The sequence below is a fragment of the Chiloscyllium plagiosum genome, unplaced genomic scaffold, assembly GCF_037043375.1.
Source record: "Chiloscyllium plagiosum isolate Xiang-an unplaced genomic scaffold, Cpla_swu_hap1 HiC_scaffold_1, whole genome shotgun sequence".
Classification (NCBI taxonomy): Eukaryota; Metazoa; Chordata; class Chondrichthyes; order Orectolobiformes; family Hemiscylliidae; genus Chiloscyllium; species Chiloscyllium plagiosum.
The window spans coordinates 63,792,518-63,814,238 of NW_028270139.1; the positions used below are offsets into that span (position 1 = coordinate 63,792,518).

General features: G+C 44.1%; 1 protein-coding gene across 4 annotated transcripts in view; it reads left to right on the top strand.

Moving 5' to 3' along the window:
• tbc1d1 (TBC1 (tre-2/USP6, BUB2, cdc16) domain family, member 1) overlaps positions 1-21,721 on the top strand; it is a 293,630-nt gene that overhangs the window by 55,933 nt on the left and 215,976 nt on the right. Inside the window, exon 1 of one of the 4 annotated variants that reach the window (XM_043693162.2) lies at positions 4,594-4,731. The exons of the other annotated variants lie outside the window; for them this stretch is intronic. Coding sequence (XP_043549097.1) covers positions 4,666-4,731 — 66 coding nt within the window. The 5' untranslated portion in view covers positions 4,594-4,665. Of the gene's footprint in view, positions 1-4,593; positions 4,732-21,721 lie in introns of those variants that run through there. 4 annotated transcript variants of the gene reach the window in all.

The window sequence follows — 21,721 nt, forward strand, 5'->3', positions numbered from 1 at the left end:
TTTTTTTTTTCTTTTTTTTCTTTTCTTTTTCTTTTTTTCTTTTTTTCTTTCTCTTTGTTTTAACCCCCACACTACCACCTAAGTGCGGTAGTGCTTATTTTATCCCCAGCACCCATGGTGTGTGTGTGCAGGTGTGAGACACAGTGAAAGACACAAAGTGCACCACTCTTTATTCAATTTCCACCACCAGGAAGATAGGAAAACACCCGGGTGGCCAGTGACAAACACTGCCCTTCACAGCAAGGGACAGTGCTGTGTGATCAAAACAGTGAAGGGGAGGGTAGGGACTAAATCAAAATAGAGTTGGAGGGAGAAATAATGCACTCCACTCCCTGCGGCGCCCACCTCTCCCTGAACAACTCCAGGGTGTTGGTGGACACCGCGTGCTCCTTCTCCAAGGACACCCGGGCTCTAACGTAACCGCGGAAGAGGGGCAGGCAGTCGGCCCTAACGACCCCCTCCACGGCCCGCTGCCTGGACCTGTTGATGGCCAGCTTGGCCAGGCCCAGGAGCAGACCCACGAGGAGGTCTTCAGACCTGCCCTCCTTCCTCCGTACCGGGTGCCCAAAGATCAGGAGCGTGGGACTGAAGTGCAGCCAAAAACAGAGGAGAAGGTTTTTAAGGAAATCAAAAAGGGAGTGCAAACGCCCACACCCAATATATACATGGTCCACGGACTCCACAGCGCCACAGAACAAGCAGTTGGGCTGGGAGTCCGTGAACCACCGCAATCTGCGGTTGCAGGGGACTGCTGCGTGCAGCACCCTCCACCCCAGATCCCCGGGAGAAAGGGGGAGGACTCCCACGTAGAGAGCCCTCCACTGGGGATCCCCACCGCCCGGTGGCAAATGGGCACGCCAAGGCGTGTCCGGACGGTGGATGAGGGAGAAGAGGTGGATGGTGTGCAGCAGCAGTCTATTCAGTGCCCTCCTTTTCACATCCTTAAACAAAACAAAATTAAACACTCCTGTTCTTATATGTCAGCCAGGGTTTCCTGATTGGACCAGATTAACAACCCTAATCAGGGAACTCATATTGTATGAGGTCTATCGACCTCGCCTTGTTACAATCACTACAGAAAAAATACATTGGTAGGAACAGTGTACAGACGCTGAAACAATGGCACTTTGTGGGAAAGGTTATAAATCAACAAATATGAGCATATAAAAAGAATAGACCAATAATTATGGTTGCTTTAATCTTCACATTGATTGACTTAATCAAATTGGAATCAAATTGTATCTATGACAACAAATTTATAGAGTGCATTATGGATAGTGTCCTAGAGCAAGATGTCATGAAGCCAACCAGGATGCAGGCTATCTTGGATCTGGTAACGGGTAATAAGGTAGGTTTAATAAATGACCTCAGATTAAATGATCGCCTGGGAAATAGTGATCATAACTTGACAGAATTTAATATTCACCTCACCAATGAGAACCTGGATTGGAAACACAGATTGTTTGACTTAAATAAAGGGAATTACAATAAAATGAGAATAGAGTTAGCTGATGTGAACTGGGTGGATAGATTAGAGTCAAGAGTGTGGTGCTGGAAAAACATAGGAGGTCAGGCAGCATCCAGGGAGCAGGAGAATCGATGTTTTGAGCGTAAGCCCTTCATCAGGAATGATGAAGCTCTGAAGAAAGGCTTATGCCCGAAGCGTCGATTCTCCTGCTCCCTGGACGCTGCCTGACCTGCTGTGCTTTTCCAGCACCACACTCTCGACTCTGATCTTCAGCACCTGCAGTCCTCACTTTCTCTTGGGTGGATAGATTAGCAGGAATGACAGTAAGCAAGCAGTGGCAGACATTTGAGGAGGTAATTTATGACTCTCAGCAAAAAACCATCCCAGTAAGGAGGAAAGATTCTAAAAGAGGAATAAACCCACCATGGTTAACCAAGGAAATTAAGGAGAGTATTAAATTGAAAGTAAAAGTACATAAGGATACCAAAGTCAGTGATAGCTCTGAAGACTGGGATAAATTCAGAATCCAGCAAAGGATGACTAAAATGATAATAAAAAGACAGAGATAATAAATTAAAAGGGCAAACGAGTGAGAAATATGAAAACTAACAATAAGAGCTTCATTAGATATTTAAAAAGGAAAAGTGAGGTCAAAGTGAACATAGGCCCCTTAGAAAATGAATCTGGGGAGATGGTTTTGGTGAACAATGGCAAAGAAGTTAAACAGATATTTTGCATCTGTCTTTGTGATGAAAGATACTGCAAATATCCCATTAAAACTAAAGAAGGGGAGGAATTAAGTACCACTCCAATCACTAATGTAGTAATATTAGACAAACGAATGGCTGATAGGTTCCCTGGTCTTCTTGGCTCATAACCTGGGATCCTAAAGAAGGTCGCTACACAATCAGTGGATGTATTGGTTATAATTTTCCAATAATAGTTGAATTCTGAAGAAATACCAGAGGATTGGAAAACTGCTGATGTGACAACTCTATTCAAAATGAGAGGGAGGCAAAAACGGGTAACTATCGGTCAATTAGTTTAACATGTATTGTTAGGGAAGTATTGGAATCAATTATGAAGGAAGTGATAGCAGGACCTTTGAAAATCATAATATAATCATGCAGAGCGAGCATCCAGGGACAAATGTGAAGAAAAGCAGCTTAGGCAAGATCTCTGGAGGCCAGCTGGCACCTTTGAAAGTATGATAAACCAACAAAGGAAAAACTGGAGGGTGCCTGCACTCTCCTTACATTATGTACAATGATAGAGGAGGAGGAGGAGTTGAGGGGTCTTTTAACCTTAGGACTTCTACAAGTTGGAGAAAGTGAGGACTGCAGATGCTGGAGATCAGAGCTGAAAACGTGTTGCTGGAAAAGCGCAGCAGGTCAGGCAGCATCCAAGGAGCAGGAGAATCAACGTTTCGGGCATGAGCCCTTCTTCAGGAATGAGGAAAGTGTGCCAAGCAGGCTAAGATAAAAGGTAGGGAGGAGGGACTTGGGGGAGGGGCGTTGGAAATGCGATAGGTGGAAGGAGGTTAAGGTGAGGGTGATAGGCCGGAGTGGGGGTGGGGGCGGAGAGGTCAGGAAGAAGATTGCAGGTTAGGAAGGTGGTGCTGAGTTCGAGGGTTGGGACTGAGACAAGGTGGGGGGGGAGGGGAAATGAAGAAACTGGAGAAATCTGAGTTCATCCCTTGTGGTTGGAGGGTTCCTAGGCGGAAGATGAGGCGCTCTTCCTCCAACTGTCGTGTTGCTATGGTCTGGCGATGGAGCAGTCCAAAGACCTGCATGTCCTTGGTGGAGTGGGAGGGGGAGTTAAAGTGGTTGGGTTGGTTGGTCCGGGTGTCCCAGAGGTGTTCTCTGAAACATCCCGCAAGTAGGCGGCCTGTCTCCCCAATATAGAGGATGCCACATCTACAAGTCCCTTGCATTTCATTCAGCTCAGGCAGCATTGGTTGGAGACAAAAACAAAACTGCAGATGCTGGGATCTAAACTAGACAAGGAGGAGGCTGGAAGAGGACAGCAAGCCAGGCAGCATCAGAGGGTGGAGAAGTCAATGTTTTGGATTATACCCAAAACGTGGACTCCTCCACCTCCTGATGCTGTCTGGCTTGCTGACCTCCTCCAGGCAGAATTGATGGCCTATATACGTGTACCAGCCAAAAAAAGGATCTGAGTGGAGATCCCCAAGTGGCCAAGGCTGCGTTTATGCTTGATGCTATGGCTTTTCCTCCCAATGGTAGTTGATTTTGTAAGAAAAAAACTGATCAAACTTTGAGGTATAAGTATGTGTTTCTTGAAATGCAAACTTGGCAACTCAAAATTGGCAGCCTGTTTTTACACTTACCCTGTTTTTTTCCCCTTGAAGCCACTGGAAAGACCAGCCTGCTGATTAGATATTATCCGCTTTGTAACATTGAGCAGGATTAACTTAAACCCCAATGAATGCTAAGATCATTTTCTGTTGAGAAAGTCTTATAATGCAATACTTTAACAAACTTATACATTTGTATGATTTATCTTCATTATTAAAGTATGTTTTATATTTCTGGTCTTTGTAGCTACCATTGGTAAAACATTCTGTGACCGAAATCTTTTTACTTGCCTCTGTGTTCTATGCTGAACATCCTGACTCATTCCCCTGCGCCTGCCAAATAAATAAAACATGATATTTTTTCCTACTTAATATAAACTTTTGATCGTCTAGGAACTTTCTGTTGGATCTAACTCAACGTTTCCTCAATGGGGAAATAGAGGTCAAGTCATTCTTACTAACCATAACCACTTTCTTGCTGGTATTACATAACACCTTTGCTCTGTACCATGCCCCTGTTGGAAATCCCTTTGCTTTTTTTAAAATGCTTTTAAAAGCATCGTTATGGGTCTGTATCTTTGTACAGCCGGATCTTTTTTTTTCCCACTTCAGAAGCATGTGGGAACATTTTATGAAAATTTAATTCCAGCAGTGAAAGGGTTAAGATGAAAGCCAGGCAGTTTAAGCCGAATGCCGAATCTCACAGTCAAGTAGGAAGTTGCAGTTTAGAGCCAGTATTCTGCTGCTGAGAATCAACAGAAAATTGCCTCAGGATAGGGGTCACTAAGAATGTGATTTGATTGCATGAGACTGCAGGGTGTGATGCCATAGTGAGAGTGCATTTAGGATTTGGAACGACTTGTTTTACTGGACGTCAGACATGAAGGCAAGGCTACAGAAGTTAAACTTTCTTAAGTTGGACGTTGGGTATGAGAAAGAAATCAAGGTATGTGTCATCGTTGTTGACTTAGTTTCAGCCGTAAATGTTAAAATTATGTTAATTGTCAGTTGAAAACTGTTGAATGTTAAGTAACTTTATTATTGCTTATTTGAAAAAAGCCAACCCGCACAACGAGCATGGTGATGTGTAGCAATGTAAGTGCACTGTGCTGAAACAAAGGACATATATTTTAGTCGGTTCTTCAACAGCAATGTTCAGGAGTAAAATTAAGTCATGCATTGTAGTTTTCTGGACTTGGAGCAGAGATTAATGAGCTGTTGGTGCTGACATCAATGGATGATGTGCTTTGGTATAACCACACAGTTACATAGGATATCATTTAAAAATTTGTACAAGATAATGAACAAAATAAAACTGGGCTGGAGGAGCCCAAGATTAGAAAGGTTTGAAGATTACAGCACTTGCATGTTGACCATATATAAACCAGAAATACTAAGTAAATTTAATTCATTTAAATTGTATTGCTTGTGATGCACTCAAGCAAAAATTTTATAATGTATGTGCTATGAGTGTTTCTGTTCACATCTGTTATTGTCTACATTTCTATGTGGAGAAAGTGAGGGCTGCAGATGTGGAGATCAGAACTGAAAATGTGTTGCTGGAAAAGCACAGCAGGTCAGGCAGCATCCAAGGAACAGGAGAATCGACGTTTCGGGCTTATGCTGCCTGACCTGCTGCGCTTTTCCAGCAACACATTTTCAGCTACATTTCTATGTGACCTTATTTACATTTTTACATAAAATACAAACAAATAAAACACATTCTTGTTTAGTACATAACTGAACATCTGTGTAACCAATGATTTAAGCTCTGGATTCCTATGTTGGGTCCTACCACAATTTTTGTTTCAAAACAAAATATGGTGGATGTACACTATAGGTGTTCTATTATTCATAAATAACAAGGAACTAATTTTTATGTGAATTCATAAATATTTATAATCAACCTGTTGCCTTGTATTGATGTACCTCTGTGGCAGGCGAACCTGGATCTTCTAGTCTACCGATACACCAGAAGACCCTCAGTGGACACATTTACTTCTGCACTGTCATCATGCACCGACACATTGTCACTCAGCACACCAGCCACATGACCAGCTTAAAGAAATACACTCAGTGAGAGTCCAATCTAAGTGTCGAGAGTGTGGTGCTGGAAAAGTACAACAGGTCAGGCAGCATCCGAGGAGCAGGAGAATTGACGTTTTGGGCAAGAGCCCCTTATCCAGAAAGGGGCTTGTTTGATTATTTCTAACTTATGGGAACCAGATGACATAACAAGCAAATGTGGAAATAACAAATGGACTCTTAATTCAAATGAAGTCCTTTCAAGCCCTGACATTGCAGACCCCCAATTCTGTCTTCTGTAACATTGCCAATTTTAATTGTGCCTCCATTGGTAACCATGCCTTCAGATGGATATGCTTCCTAAACCCTTTCCCTCTATTCCTAGCTCTCTCTCCTTTAACATCATCGATAAAACCTACCTCTTTTGAGCAAACGTTTTGCTTGCTCTAGTGATTCCTTCTAGCTCAAATTTTATTAAGTAAATGTTCTTTGAAACATCCTTGTGTGTTTTAATATGTTGGGGGTGCTTTATAAATACAAAGTTGTTATTATGAGCCATTTTTGAAACTTTATTGCTGGAACAGCACAGCAGGTCAGGCAGCATCCAGGGAACAGGAGATTCGACGTTTCGGGCACAGGCCCTTTCCTGAAGAAGGGCCTGTGCCCGAAACGTCGAATCTCCTGTTCCCTGGATGCTGCCTGACCTGCTGTGCTGTTCCAGCAATAAAGTTTCAACTTTGATCTCCAGCATCTGCAGACCTCACTTTCTCCATTATGAGCCATTTTGTCATGCCTGGCTTGCTGTGTTCTTCCAGCCTCCTGTTTATCTACTCTGGATCCCAGCATCTTAAGTGTTTTTTTTCGTCTTCCAATTTTCCTCAAGTGTAAGATGTATATATTTTGGATTTTGAATTTGAATTTCTGTCAGAGAGTTTGCGGAGGCTAATGGAAATTTGTTCTCATTGGGAGAGTTTCCCAGTGAACAAAGCAAATAGTGTAGTGCATTCGGCTTTGAGATAAGAAGATTCAAAGTCTTTTGGGCCTGGGGAAACACTGATAATTTGGAGAAAGCTTTGCATTTCAGTTTGGCAATTTTGCAGAGGTCTTGACTAGTGCTGAATGTGTAAAACCTTTGCTCCTAAATAAGGGAAGCAGTTTAGGACTGTTAAGAAGTAGATTATCTCTGTATAAGGAGTTCGGTTTAAAAGGTTCAGACCATAAATGTTTAGTTGCAACTGTGAAGGAGTTATTTGAAGCTGAAAATGTCTAAACTCAGTTGTATGAACGTTCCAGGAAGAGGCCATCAGATTTTCAAAAAGGAGGATTGAAGTCATTGTTAAATTAAGCTTTACAGATAGAGTCATAGAGATGTACAGCACAGAAACAGACTCTTCGGTCCAACCCGTCCATGCCGACCAGATATCACAACCCAATCTAGTCCCACCTGCCAGCACCTGGCCCATATCCCTCCAAACCCTTCTTATTCATATACCCATCCAAATGCCTTTTAAATGTTGCAATTGTACCACACTCCGCCACTTCCTCTGGCAGCTCATTCCATACACGTACCACCCTCTTTGTGAAAAAGTTACCCCTTAGGTCTCTTTTATATCTTTCCCCTCTCACCCTAAACCTATGCCCTCTAGTTCTGGGCTCCCCCACCCTAGGGCAAAGACCTTATCTATTTATCCTATCCATGCCCCTCATGATTTTATAAACCTCTATAAGGTCATCACTCAGCCTCTGCTCCAGGGAAAACAGCCCTGGCCTACTTAACCTCTCCCTTTAGCTCAAATCCTCCAATGCTGGCAACATCCTTGTAAATCTTTTCTGAACCCTTTCAAGTTTCACAACATCTTTCCAATAGGTAGGAGACCAGAATTGCACACAACATTCCAACAGGGGCCTAACCAATGTCCTGTACAGCCACAACATGACCTTCAAACTCCTGTACTTAATACTCTGACCAATAAAGGAAAGCATACCAAACACCTTCTTTGCTATCCTATCTACCTGTGACTCCACTTTCAAGGAGCTATGAACCTGCACTCCAAGGTCTCTTTGTTCAGCAACACTCCCTTGGACCTTACCATTAAGTGTATAAGTCCTGCTAAGATTTGCTTTCCCAAAATGCAGCACCTCACATTTATCAGAATTAAACTCCATCTGCCACTTCTCAGCCCATTGGCCCATCTGGTCAAGATCCTGTTGTAATCTGAGGCAACCTTCTTCACTGCCCACTACGTCTCCAATTTTGCTGTCATCTGCAAACTTACTAACTGTACCTCTTATACTCACATCCAAATCATTTATGTAAATGACAAAACGTAGAGGACCCAGCATCGATCCTTGTGGCACTCCACTGGTCACAGGCCTCCATTCTGAAAAACAACCTTCCACCACCACCCTCTGTCTTCTACCTTTGAGCCAATTCTGTATCCAAATGGCTAGTTCTCCCTCTATTCAATGAGATCTATGAGGAGAAAGTGAGGTCTGCAGATGCTGGAGATCAGAGCTGAAAATGTGTTGCTGGAAAAGTGCAGCAGGTCAGGCAGCATCCAGGGAACAGGAGAATCCTGTTCCCTGGATGCTGCCTGACCTGCTGCGCTTTTCCAGCAACACATTTTCAGCTCAATGAGATCTAACCTTGCTAATCAGTTTCCCATGGGGCACCTTGTCGAATACCTTACTGAAGTCCATATAGATCATATCTACCACTCTGCCCTCATCAATCCTCTTTGTTACTTCCTCAAAATACTCAATCAAGTTTGTGAGAAATGATTTCCCATGCTTACAGCCATGTTGACTATCCCTAATCAGCCCTTGCCTTTCCAAATACATGTACATCCTGTCCCTCAGGATTCCCTCCAACAACTTGCCCACCGACATCAGGCTCACCGGTCTGTGGTTCCCTGGCTTGTCTTTACCACCGTTCTTAAACAGTGGCACCACGTTAGCCAACCTCCAGCTTTCCGGCACCTTACCTATGACTATCGATGATACAAATGTCTCAAAGAAGCCAAGCAATCACTTCTCTAACTTCCCACCGAATTCAAGGGTACACCTGATCAGGTCCTGGGGATTTATCCACTTTTATGCATTTCAAGACATCCTGCACTTCCTCCTCTGTAATATGGACCTTTTTTTTTCAAGATGTCACCATCTATTTCCCTACATTTTATATCTTGCATGTCCTTTTCCACAATAAATACTGATGCAAAATACTCATTTAGTATCTTGCCCATCTCCTGCGGCTCCACACAAAGGCCGCCTTGCTGATCTTGCTATTCTCTACCTAGTTACCCTTTTGTCCTTAATGTATTTGTTAAAAACCTTTTGGATTCTCCTTAATTCTATTTGCCAAAGCTATAAGACAATTTTCACTGGTGTAAGTACTGTCAAGCTATATTTCTGGGATTGATGGGATTATATATTGTACTATATTGTTATAACGAGTAGAAATTTGCTCCAAGCTAGGTATTAGGAAGACCAAAGCCATTGTTCTCGGCCCCTACAGTGGAGTCTATTCTCCAGCTTCTGATTCTATCCCTCACCCTGACAAGCATTGAGTTTTTAAAGCAAAATCTCTGTTCCCAGTATTCGCTCATATTTGATGCTAAAGCGAGCTCCTGACTACATATCTATGCCAATACTAATATGACCTAATTTCATCTCTGTAACATTGCTGGGCACCATGCATCTCTGTTCATCTGCTGCTAAAAGTACTCAGAATTTTGATCTCATGTTTAGAATTCCCCAAGCCTAAGCTCTCCCCATGTCAGACTCCTGTTCATTCATCACCTCTGCACTTGATGATCTGTGGTGGTTCCCAGCAAATCAACGTCTTGTTCTTCAAATTCTCCTTCTTGATTACAGATCTCTCAATGACATACTGCTTCCTATCTCTGTTATCTCTTCTAATGCTATCTTTTCAGCAATTACATGTGTTCCCCCTCAATTCTGGCATCTTGAGTGTCCTGATTTTAATCGCTCCTTCATTGGTGGCTGTACTTTCATCTGCCTCACCCTAAGCTCTCGAATTCCCTCCTGAAACCTCTTCATTTCGCTCTTTATCTTTCCTTCCATAAGACAGTCCTTCAAATCGACCTATGACCAGGCTTTTTGTCATCTGCTTTAGCATTTCTGTACATGGTGTGGCATGCACTTATGAAGTGCCTGGGGGTATTACCCTGTGTTGAAGGGTGCTACATAAGTACAAGCTCTGGTCTTGTGGTCAGTAGTAGGAAATTGAGTGGTGCTGCTAAGGTGAAGAATGGATCAAACTCAAGCCTGTCTGCTGTCTGTCAGCTCGCGACTCTTTTTATCCACTTTGAATGTAATGGACCTGTTCTTTTCAAAATAACTGCTCTCAGCACAGTATGATTCCTAATTTGGAACAATACAGTCTTTCTGTATGCACAGGTTGCTATGTATGCAAGTTACTAGGGATTGTTGATTTAAACTTTGATCTGTGAACTCCATTATATTATTGGAAGTGGCCCACCAGAGCTAAAAGACAGAAGAATGGTCCAAACATGGTCAACAGTTCTTTGAATTCGTGGCAATGGGACCCTTTCACCTGAACAAGCCAAACTTAATTGATTTTGGAAACCAATTATGAAATATGGCCTGGGAATTTGCCAATCCCAGATGATCCTAATTATTTGAAGATGACTGTGTTGACATTTGCCTGGCAAACGTTTCACTCTTTTGCTAATGCTTGCAGACTGTGGGATAACACATTTAATGTTCACTCAGTTCTGAACACAACTGGGCAGTAATTGAAGGCTACATGTAAGGCACGTGTATTAAGCGCAATCTTTCTGTAATGTGTTTGCTGTTATGCGATTCTCATCCCTGGCACTAGATGTCACAGTGCAGGGAGGAGTGGACTCCGCGTTGGCATCGCGTGATCAGTCAGCTCGTGTGCTTTCTCATTAAGAGTTTCATGAAAGGTATTGTGAAATGTTTGTGCTAGCGCACTTGGAAAAGCATCATGAGACTTCTTGTCCACAGGCTGTAATCTGTTCATTTAAAAACTTAAAATGGGTGGCACGGTGGCACAGTGGTTAGCACTGCTGCCTCACAACGCCAGAATCCCGGGTTCAATTCCCGTCTCAGGCGACTGTCTGTGTGGAGTTTGCACATTCTCCCCGTGTCTGCGTGGGTTTCCTCCGGGTGCTCCGGTTTCCTCCCACAGTCCAAAAATGTGCAGGTCAGGTGAATTGGCCGTGCTAAATTGCCCGTAGTGTTAGGTGAAGGGGTAAATGTAGGGGAATGGGTCTGTGCTTCGGTGGGTTGGTGTGGACTAGTTGGGCCGAAGGGCCTGTTTCCACACTGTAAGTAATCTAATCTAAAATAATCTAATAAGACTGAAATTTCACTGGAATTGACCAGAAGTAAAAGGACAATATTGAGGAGCAATTTGAAACTAGGCTTGTTGTTCGTATTAGGAGCTTTTTTTCTCTCTGTTTTTGTTTTTTAAAAATACGTTTAGATGTTAAAGAATATCTGCAGAGTCACGTGAATCTGTTTCAGTGCCTAACCACTATGGTAACCAACTACAAAAAATATCAGTGCAGGGGCTTGGACATGGACATGGTCAGTCAGCTCCTCAGAGTGGTCAGTCAGGAAACTCTGCACGTTGTAGGTGAGGGAGAGAAAGGTGGGTGGCACACTTACTTTTGGTGCATGTGTAGAGATGTCCGAGGGATTGATTACGCCGTGCAGAAGAGATTCAGGGCAAGGCAGGGTCAGACGTTAGCAAGGATGAGAGTGAGTGGGAAAGATGTTGCAAGAATGTAGCAGAGATAGTGTGAAATACCAACAACAAGATGGTGGCACTTTCATTGGCAGAGTGGAGAAGATCACTGATCTTCTGACTGCACTAGCCTGGATGGTAACCTTGATTGATGTGGTTCCAGTAGAATGGCATCCTCCTGTTGGCCTTGGAGAAAAAGGATGTCCTGCCTTTGCATCACCCCATCCCCATCAGCAACATCTCCATGTTCCTGCCCACAAAGAGAGGCACCAATTTTCCATTGTCTGCCATGTCTAGAGCCAATGTCAGGAACCATGCAGAGCAGCTCTGGACTGACAGCTCTTGACTGGGTTCACAGTATCTTTTTAAAGATGGTGCTATACTACAGATGTTGGTTAATTCTGGAATATCCAGGAAGTGGCGAGTTGTTTTGGAAATTGCACATGGTATGATGGTGCTAGAATGTGTGAGAGGGGAACTAAAGGGTGGGGTAGGTAATAAATCAGGGTTTTATAAAATAAGGTGATAGACGTCCCCAAGCATCACGATGTGAAACGCTCTGAAAAACTTGACAAAACTGATACTTAGCAAAAGAAATTAAGATTCAACCCTTGATCTTTTAAAGCAGGTTTTATTCCAGATTGTGCAGTATTACCATTGGATGGGATCAGAAGATTGGCTGGAATCTAGTGCAGCCAGCAGGTATAGATTAGAGTAGAGTTGGAAAAGCACAGCAGGTCAGGCAGCATCCGAGGAGTGGGAAAATCAACATTTTAGGCAGGAGCCTCATTCCTGATGAAGGGCTTTTGCCTGAAACATTGATTTTCCTGCTCCTCGGAAGCTGCCAGACCTGCTGTGCTTTTCCAGCACCACACTCTCAACTCCAGCATCTGCAGTACCCTCTTTTGCCCAGCAGGTATAGATGCCAATTGAGAGTAATCAGTTAAAATTCTGATGAAATGCACTTCACAGTACCATACAACAGATCAAAATTTATTTAGATTGTGCTATCATTTGTGTTAGGCTAACAGCTTTTTGTTTAGTTTTTACTGTTATTTATGGTGGTTCGGCCCCTACCCTGTTTTTTTTCCATGGGTCCCATTGTTTCTATTGTGTGATTTTCTATTATGGCCTCGCACAGGAACACAACTACAGCGTTATAGGAAAACTACCTGTGTTGTCTTGGAAGTATGAGAATTGACGTTTCGGTTATGAGCCCTTCTTCAGGAATGAGGAAAGTGTGCCAAGCAGGCTAAGATAAAAGGTAGGGATGAGGGACTTGAGGAGGGGCGTTGGAAATGCGATAGGTGGAAGGAGGTTAAGGTGAGGGTGATAGGCAATCCTCCCACTTCCACCCCAATGCCTTATCTTCACCATGGACATCCAGTCCCTATACACCTCCATCCCCCATCACGAAGGACTCAAAGCCCTCCGCTTCTTCCTTTCCCGCCGTACCAACCAGTACCCTTCCACTGACACCCTCCTTCGACTGACTGAACTGGTCCTCACTCTGAACAACTTCTCTTTCCAATCCTCCCATGTCCATCCAAACCAAAGGAGTAGCCATGGGCACCTGCATGGGCCCCAGCTATGCCTGCCTCTTTGTAGGATATGTGGCACAGTCCATCTTCCGCAGCTACACTGGCACCAACCCCCACCTTTTCCTCCGCTACATCGATGACTGTATCGGCGCTGCCTCGTGTTCCCACGAGCAGGTTGAACAGTTCATCCACTTTACCAACACCTTCCACCCCGACCTCAAATTTACCTGGACCGTCTCAGACTCCTCCCTCCTCTTCCTAGACCTCTCCATTTCTATCTCGGGCAACCGAATCAACACGGACATTTACTATAAACCGACCGACTCCCACAGCTACGTAGACTACACCTCCTCCCACTTTCCCCCCCTGTAAAAATGCCATCCCATATTCCCAATTTCTTCGTCTCCACCACATCTGCTCCCAGGAGGACCAGTTCCAACACCGTACAACCCCCAGATGGCCTCCTTCTTCAAAGACCGCGATTTCCCCCCAGACATGATCGACGATAATGTCCACCGCATCTCCTCCACTTCCCGCCCCTCCAATTGCAACCAGGACAGAACCCCACTGGTCCTCACCTACCACCCCACTAACCTCCATATACATCGTATCATCCGCCGTCATTTCCGCCACCTCCAAACGGACCCCACCACCAGGGATATATTTCCCTCCCCTCCCCTATCAGCGTACCGAAAAGACCACTCCCTCCGTGACTCCCTCGTCAGGTCCACACCCCCTGTCAACCCAACCTCCACTCCCGGCACCTTCCCCTGCAACCGCAAGAAATGCAAAACTTGCACCCACACCCCCCCCCCCCCCCTCCCCCTCCCCCCCCTTACTTCCCTCCAAGGCCCCAAGGGATCCTTCCATATCCGCCACAAATTCACCTGCACCTCCACACACATCATTTACTGCATCCGCTGCACCCGATGTGGCCTCCTCTATATTGGGGAGACAGGCCGCCTACTTGCGGGATGTTTCAGAGAACACCTTTGGGACACCCGGACCAACCAACCCAACCACCCCATGGCTCAACACTTCAACTCCCCCTCCCACTCCACCAAGGACATGCAGGTCCTTGGATTCCTCCATTGCCAAAACCATAGCAACATGACGGCTGGAGGAAGAGCGCCTTATCTTCCGCCTAGGAATCCTCCAACCACAAGGGATGAACTCAGATTTCTCCAGTTTCCTCATTTCCCCTCCCCCCACCGTGTCTCAGTCCCAACCCTCGAACTCAGCACCACCTTCCTAACCTGCAATCTTCTTCCTGACCTCTCCGCGCCCACCCCCACTCCGGCCTATCACCCTCACCTTATAACCCTCACCTTAACCTCCTTCCACCTATCGCATTTCCAACGCCCCTCCCCCAAGTCCCTCATCCCTACCTTTTATCTTAGCCTGCTTGGCACACTCTCCTCATTCCTGAAGAAGGGCTCATGCCCGAAACGTCAATTCTCCTGCTCCTTGGATGCTGCCTGACCTGCTGCGCTTTTCCAGCAACACATTTTCAGCTCTGATCTCCAGCATCTGCAGTCCTCACTTTCTCCTAGTCTTGGAAGTATAAAAAGCAAATGTCATCCTCTGGCTAAAATTCAGGGATTCCAGAATTAAGTGTAGCACAGCTAACTTCAGGACTAGCTCATTCCCTGCCCCCATTGGTCACAAAACTTGAGCTCTTAAAAGCTGATGGGTGAATCTCAAGCCTCATTACTGAAGTTGTGCTCAGTGGCCACTGGAATTCAGGAAATTTGTCAGTGCAGGCGCAGGCTTTAGGGACTTGAACAGTGAGAAGCTAAGTGCTTTTCTTTTTGAACTCAGGATCGAGGTCTGGGAGAGGCTGATCAGGTTGTCAAAGAAGATTCCTGACAGATTTGAAACCTGAACTCTGTTCCTCCCTCCACAGATGTTGCTGGACATATTGAGTTTCTCTAGCCATCTGTGTTTGGGTGGTCCATTACCTTTTAGTTCCAAGTGGCAAGAATTAGCTGGATTCTTATAAATAGAGTAAGACTGTCAAATTTGCAAAAAGTATTGAACTAGGAGGGGCAGCATAATTAAAAGATGTAGTTTAGAAAGTGTGGAATGATTTAGATGAGCATCTGTTAGTAGGCAGAGAATGGTGGGTGAAAGCAGCTGCACACGTGTTTGAAGAGGAATGAATAAATCAAATGGTCCCTATGTGGTATGAATAGGGTTGAAATTGTTAGAGGTGAAGCACAAAGACATTTTGAAATCTTAGATGTGATACAAAACATGTCTAACCAGTAATCAGCAAAATTTGGAAGGTGCTCCGCTGCATAAAAAAGACCGAGGGGAACTTTCATCTGTGTACTCTGAGAAGACTGTATGCCTGGAGTGCAGCTGCAGCCATTTTGGATTGCCACAAAATAGGAGATATTCAGCTAATAAAGTCATTGTAGTGAAGCAATTCCTCCAATCCCATGTGGAAAATTGTAGAATTTTACTGTTGAATAGTATGAGCAGGAATGTTTTGATGTTGAATGTTTTGATGTTAGATGTTTTAGATGTGAAAGACCAAGTTTGGCTAGTTGGCCTATAAGGAAACCTAAGACCAATGGTATTATTTTCTGTTTTCGCCAGTAACTAATCTGTGTATTGCTGCCACGGTCAACAGTTTAAATTATACTGGGGTCTGGACGAAACCAGATGTTGACATTTTTTTGATTTGTTCATATGAAGTAGGTGGTCAGGGCCATCATTTATTGCCATTCCCTATTTGCCCTGGAGAGAGTGGTGGTGAGCTGCCTCTTTGAACCGCTGCAGACTATCTGCTGTATGTAAACTCACATTAATGTTTGAGAAGAAAGAGAGAGTCCAGCATTTTGACCCAGTGATTGAAGAAAAGGCAATATACTTCCAAGTCAAGGTGGTGCGTGGCTTGGGGAACTTGCAGCTGGTAGTGTTCCCATTTATCTGCTCCCCTCGTCTCTAAAGGTATGATCTGCAGGTTTTAAAGGTGATGTCAAAGGAGTCTTAGTGAATTTCTACCATGTATCTTGTAGATGATGTACACTGCTGCTACTGAATGTTGGTGTTGAAAGAAATGAATGTTTGAAAGTGATGTCAGAAAGTGGGGAGTATTTCATCACACTCCTGACTTGTGCCTTCTAGATGGTGGGCAGGATTTGGGGAGTCAGGAGGTGAGTTAGTCACTGCAGGATTCCCAGCCTCTGACTTGCTCTTGTAGCCACTATATTAATATGGCTAGTCCAGTTCAGTTTCTGGTCAATAGTGACCCTCCAGGATGTTGGTGGAGAATTCGGTGATGGCAATGCCATTGAATTTTGAGTGTTGGTGGTTAGCTTCTTTTGTAGGAGATGGTCATTGCTTTGCATATGTGCAATATGATTGTTACACATCACTTGTAAGCTCAAGTCTGGATATTGTCCAGGTCTTGCTGCATGTAATTTTGAAATACGGTGAAATTCAGATGACCAAAACTCTGACTGTGACAAAGTTGTAAACCATTTCCAGCAGCAGAATAGCACATCCAGTAGAATGATGCCCCAGTATGATCTGAATTTCCAGACTGGGAGCTCTGACTTAGTCAAACTCATGCAAGCTTGCCATAGGGTAGCACCAATCAATCGAATAGGAATTAAGCTGTGCACCAATATGCAATCGCAGAGATATGTGTGAACCATCGTTTGACATCAAGATCTCCCTATGATAGCATGTTCAAATCTTGCAAGTATGGCTAACCCTGTGGAAAAAGATCAGTGTAATTGGTCAGAGAGGAAGAGGTTGATACAGCTAGTGGGAAAACTGTGCCACAAAGTGAAAGCCGTCATCATTAAAACGTTGGCCCTTCAGTATGAAGGCTGTTTTGGCCAGCCTGCAGGAGCCAGGATGATAATTCCAGGAGACACCATCCTGGCTACGTATGTCTGTGTGGATGACACTGCCAATTCAACAGAACTAACAGCTGAAGTGCTGGGGATTGATGTGTGGTCTTCATTCGAGCGGCTGTGACCTGGACGAGCTGATCGAGGTCCACCCAATGTTTCCTCAGCTGAAGTTGAAGAAGGCATTGGTCCTGTTCAGGGTTTTGCACGGTCGCAGAAAAACACACAAAACATGTTGACTGCATTGATAACACAGCAAATTGTATTGCACTCATTTAAAGGCACAGCACACTCTGCAGAAATCGATAGCTTTGGAAAAACTCCGCATACTCCCCGTATCTTTCAATGCCTTTTACTCTATAAGGTCAGGCCACTGCCAAGTGTGGACAGGTCAAAAAGTAAAGATGTTTCTCATGTTTACTGCTTTACTGTATGTTTATTTGGGATTTATTTGATAGTAGGTTTGTAGGTAAGCCGGGTTGCACAGGGGTCTCTTTGGCGACCTCTAAGTTCTACTTAACGTGATTTTGTGGTTGGATTCCCCACGATTCAACTTATTGTGATTTTACTGTAGTTTTCTGCTCAGACCCTAGGCTAAATATTTGTTGACATACTGTACATTTAAAGTACTGTGAGCATCTTTTTCTCATTGTATGCTGTCTCTATTAGGCAGTTGTTTTGTCATTGCTTTTGCCTCTGGAACTTGCTTCCTGTGCGTGACTTCCTTTTATAATTCCTCTCCCTCCCTGTTTTGTCAACTTTTCTTATTAACATATACAATCAGGTTCTCCTTTTGTGTCCCCCTTTCCTAGATGAGGCCAAAATTGTTGGTGTAATGGACAGTGAGGAAGGTTACCTCCAAGTACAATAGGGCCAAGATTGGATGGGCTGACGAGTGGCAGATGGAGTTTAATTTAGATAAATGTGAAAAGCTGCATTTTGGTTGGAATACCAGGGTTGGGCTTGTATGCTTATCAGTAAAGTCCTGAGGAGTGTTGCCAAACAATGAAATCTTGGTGCAGGTTCGGAGTTCCTTGAAGGTGAAGTTGCAGGTATACAAGGTAGTGAAGGAGGCATTTGGTATGCTTGCCTTTATAGATCAGTACATTGAGTATAGGAGTTGGGATGTCATATTGTAGCTGTACAAGACATTAGTTAGGCCACTTTTGGAATATTGTGTTCAATTGTGGTCTCCCTGCTATCGGAAGGATGTTGTTAAACTTGAAAGGGTCCAGAAAAGATTTACAAGGATTTTACCAGGGTTGGAGGGTTTGAGCTATCGGGAGAAGTTGAATGGCTGGGGCTATTTTTCCTGGAGTGTTGGAGACTAAGGGATGATTTTAGGGGTTTATAAAATCCTCAGGGGCATGGATAGGATAAATAGACAAGATCCTTTCCCCAGGGTGGGGGGGTCAAAAACTAGATGATTGTAGGTTTAAGGTGAGAGGAGAAAGATTTAAAAGGGACCTAGAGGAATTTGTGTCAAATGGTGGCAAATGGATGAGGTTAAATTGGGATGTCTGGTCGACACTGACAAGTTGGACTGAAGGGTCTGTTTCCATGCAGTACAACTCATCTCTCTAATGCACAGCACTTCCTCTCTTGCCCTCAGACAGCATTATATAAGTGCAGTTGGAGGATTGTTTTGAATTGCCTTAATGGGCACAGAATTGAAAGAGTTACTTTATCTCAGTAACTGGTCTTTGTTCTTATTTTGACATCAGAGACTCCCTAATGACATTTTGTACATTTTGAATCTATAATAAAGATCTGGAGAAAGCAGCGTGCTTCCTCTGGAGGAAGCAAACAGCATTTTTCAAAACAAAACCTTCTGACCATTAGATCCAAGGAAATGCTGATAAAAGGCTTTTGTTGAGTGAAATGTTTTGAATTAATAAATAATTTATTAGCATTGCTGAAAATTTCTACTGTGCTGTAGCACAATAATATTTATAGGGAAGGTGGGACAGTGCACATTTAATTCAACGGCATTGCAATTTAACAAGTAATTGTGGTTGGGATGTTAAAATATCTATATTTATGATACTTAATATCTTCATGGGATTTATAGTCAAATCATAACACTGCTGTCGTGTGTATGTGTGCGTGTGCCTTTTAGATAATATTTACTTATTTTTTAAAGATTGTAATTTGAGAAAGTACTTCTGAATGAGTTGCTATTTATGCATATTGACTGGAATTTATATGGCAAATGGAGCTTCAGTGATGTTGGTCACAGCCCCAGAACATATAGAATGAGATTCTGAGCTGCAATAGAGACATAGAGATGTACAGCATGGAAACCGACTCTTTGGTCCAACTCGTCCATGCCGCCAAGATATCCCAACCCAATCTAGTCCCACCTGCCAGCACCCGGCCCATATCCCTCCAAACCCTTCCTATTCATATACCCATCCAAATGCCTCTTCAATGTTGCAATTGTACCAGCCTCCACCACATCCTCTAGTAGCTCATTCCATACACCTACCACCCTCTGTGTGACAACTTTGCCCCTTAGGTCTCTTTTATATCTACCACCACCAAACCCCCCTCCCCCGCCTCATCCTAAACCTATGCCCTCGAGTTCTGGACGTCCCCACCCCAGGAAAAAAACTTTGCCTATTTACCCGATCCGTGCCTTTCATAGTTTTGTAAACCTCTATAAGGTCACCCGTCAGCCTCCGACACTCCAGGGAAAACAGCCCCAGTCTGTTTAGCTTCTCCCTATAGCTCAAATCCTCCAATCCTGGCAACATCCTTGGAAATCTTTTCTGAACCCTTGCAAGTTTCACAACATCTTTCCGATAGGAAGGAGACCAGAATTGCATGCAATATTCCAACAGTGGCCTAACCAATGTCCTGTACATGACCTCCCATCTCCTGTACTCAATACTCTGACCAATAAAGGAAAGCTTATCAAACGCTGCCTTCACGATACTATCTACCTGCGACTCTACTTTCAAGGAGCTATGAACCTACATGCCAAGGTCTCTTTATTCAGCAACACACCCTAGGACCTTACCATAAGTGTGTAAGTCCTGCTGAGATTGCTTTCCCAAAATGCAGCACCTGGCATTTATCTGAATTAAACTCCATCTGCCACTTCTCAGTCCATTGGCCCATCTGGTCCAGATCTTCTTGTAATCTGAAGTAACCCTCTTCGCTGTCCACTACACCTCCAATTTTGGTGTCATCTGCAAACTTACTGACTGTACCTCTTATGCTCACATCCGAATCATTTATGTAAATGACAAAAAGTAGAGGGCCCAGCACCGATCCCTGTGACACTCCACTGGTCACAGGCCTCCAGTCTGAAAAACAACCTTCCACCACCACCCTCTGTCTTCTATCTTTGAGCCAGTTCTGTATCCAAATGGCTAGTTCTCCCTGTACTCCATGAGATCTAACCTTGCTAATCAGTGTCCCATGGGGAATCTTGTTGAACGCCTTACTGAAGTCCATACAGATCACATCTACTGCTCTGCCCTCCTCAATCATCATCTTCAAAAAACTCAATCAAGTTTGTGAGAAATGATTTCCTACGCACAAAGCCATGTTGACTATCCCGAATCAGTCCTTGCCTTTCCAAATACATGTACATTCTGTCCCTCAGGATTCCCTCCAACAACTTGCCCACTACCGAGGTCAGGCTCACCAGTCTATAGTTCCTTAGCTTGTCTTACTGCCCTTCTTAAACAGTGGCACGGGCGAAGGACTTTTCTCCTTAGTGGAGAAGGAAACTACCTAGTTTCATTTGTTTCTTTAAAAAAAAATCTTGTTTGTGGAACAAATCTTTCCTTTTTGGCTGAGTGCCAATGCATTGAGGTTTTTCTTCAAGGGTTTTGGCTATGAGGCCTAGCCACTTTTCTCATCACCTCTTACCGCATGTTCCTCTTACCAACCTACCTCCCTCGTCCCGACGACATTGCTCTCATCCGATTCTGCTCCCAGAACAATTCCACATTGATGGATTATCCTGGAATCAGCTGGTACCTCTGACATCAGTACCATTTTTTAAAGGGCTGTTGTGCACATGGACAAGCACATCTATTCCAGAGCAGCCTGTGTGGTTCTGGTGTATGCCCAGGTGAGAATATTTTGACACTGGCACATATTGGATGCCAGTGTCTGTGAATGTGTGGTGCATGTGCCAAGAAATGTTGGTACCCGGTGTCCAGCATGCAGATTGTTTCGAGCAAGTGCCAAGCTGAAGTTTTTAAGTCCCCGTTCTGAATTCTCAACATCTAGTTAGTTTCTTGCTGTTGGTAAGATGAATGAGATGAGTTGTGCTATTTGACCAACCACGAACCTCTTTAATGGGTAACTCGTTGCCATAGAGTCATAGAGATGTACAGCATGGAAACAGACCCTTCGGTCCAACCCGTCTATGCTGACCAGATATCCCAACCCAATCTAGTCCCACCTGCCAGCACCTGGCCCATATCACTCCAAACCCTTCCTATTCATATACCCATCTAAATGCCTCTTAAATGTTGCAATTGTACCAGCCTCCACCACTTCCTCTGGCAGCTCATTCCTTACATGTACCACCCTCTGTGTGGAAAAAGTTGCCCCTTAGGTCTCTCTTATATCTTTCCCCTCTCACCCTAAACCTATGCCCTCTAGTTCTGTACTCCCTGACCCCAGGGAAAAGACATTTTGGCTATTTATCATATTCATGCCCCTCATAATTTTATAAACCTCTATAAGGTCACCCCTCCGCCTCCGACGCTCCATGGA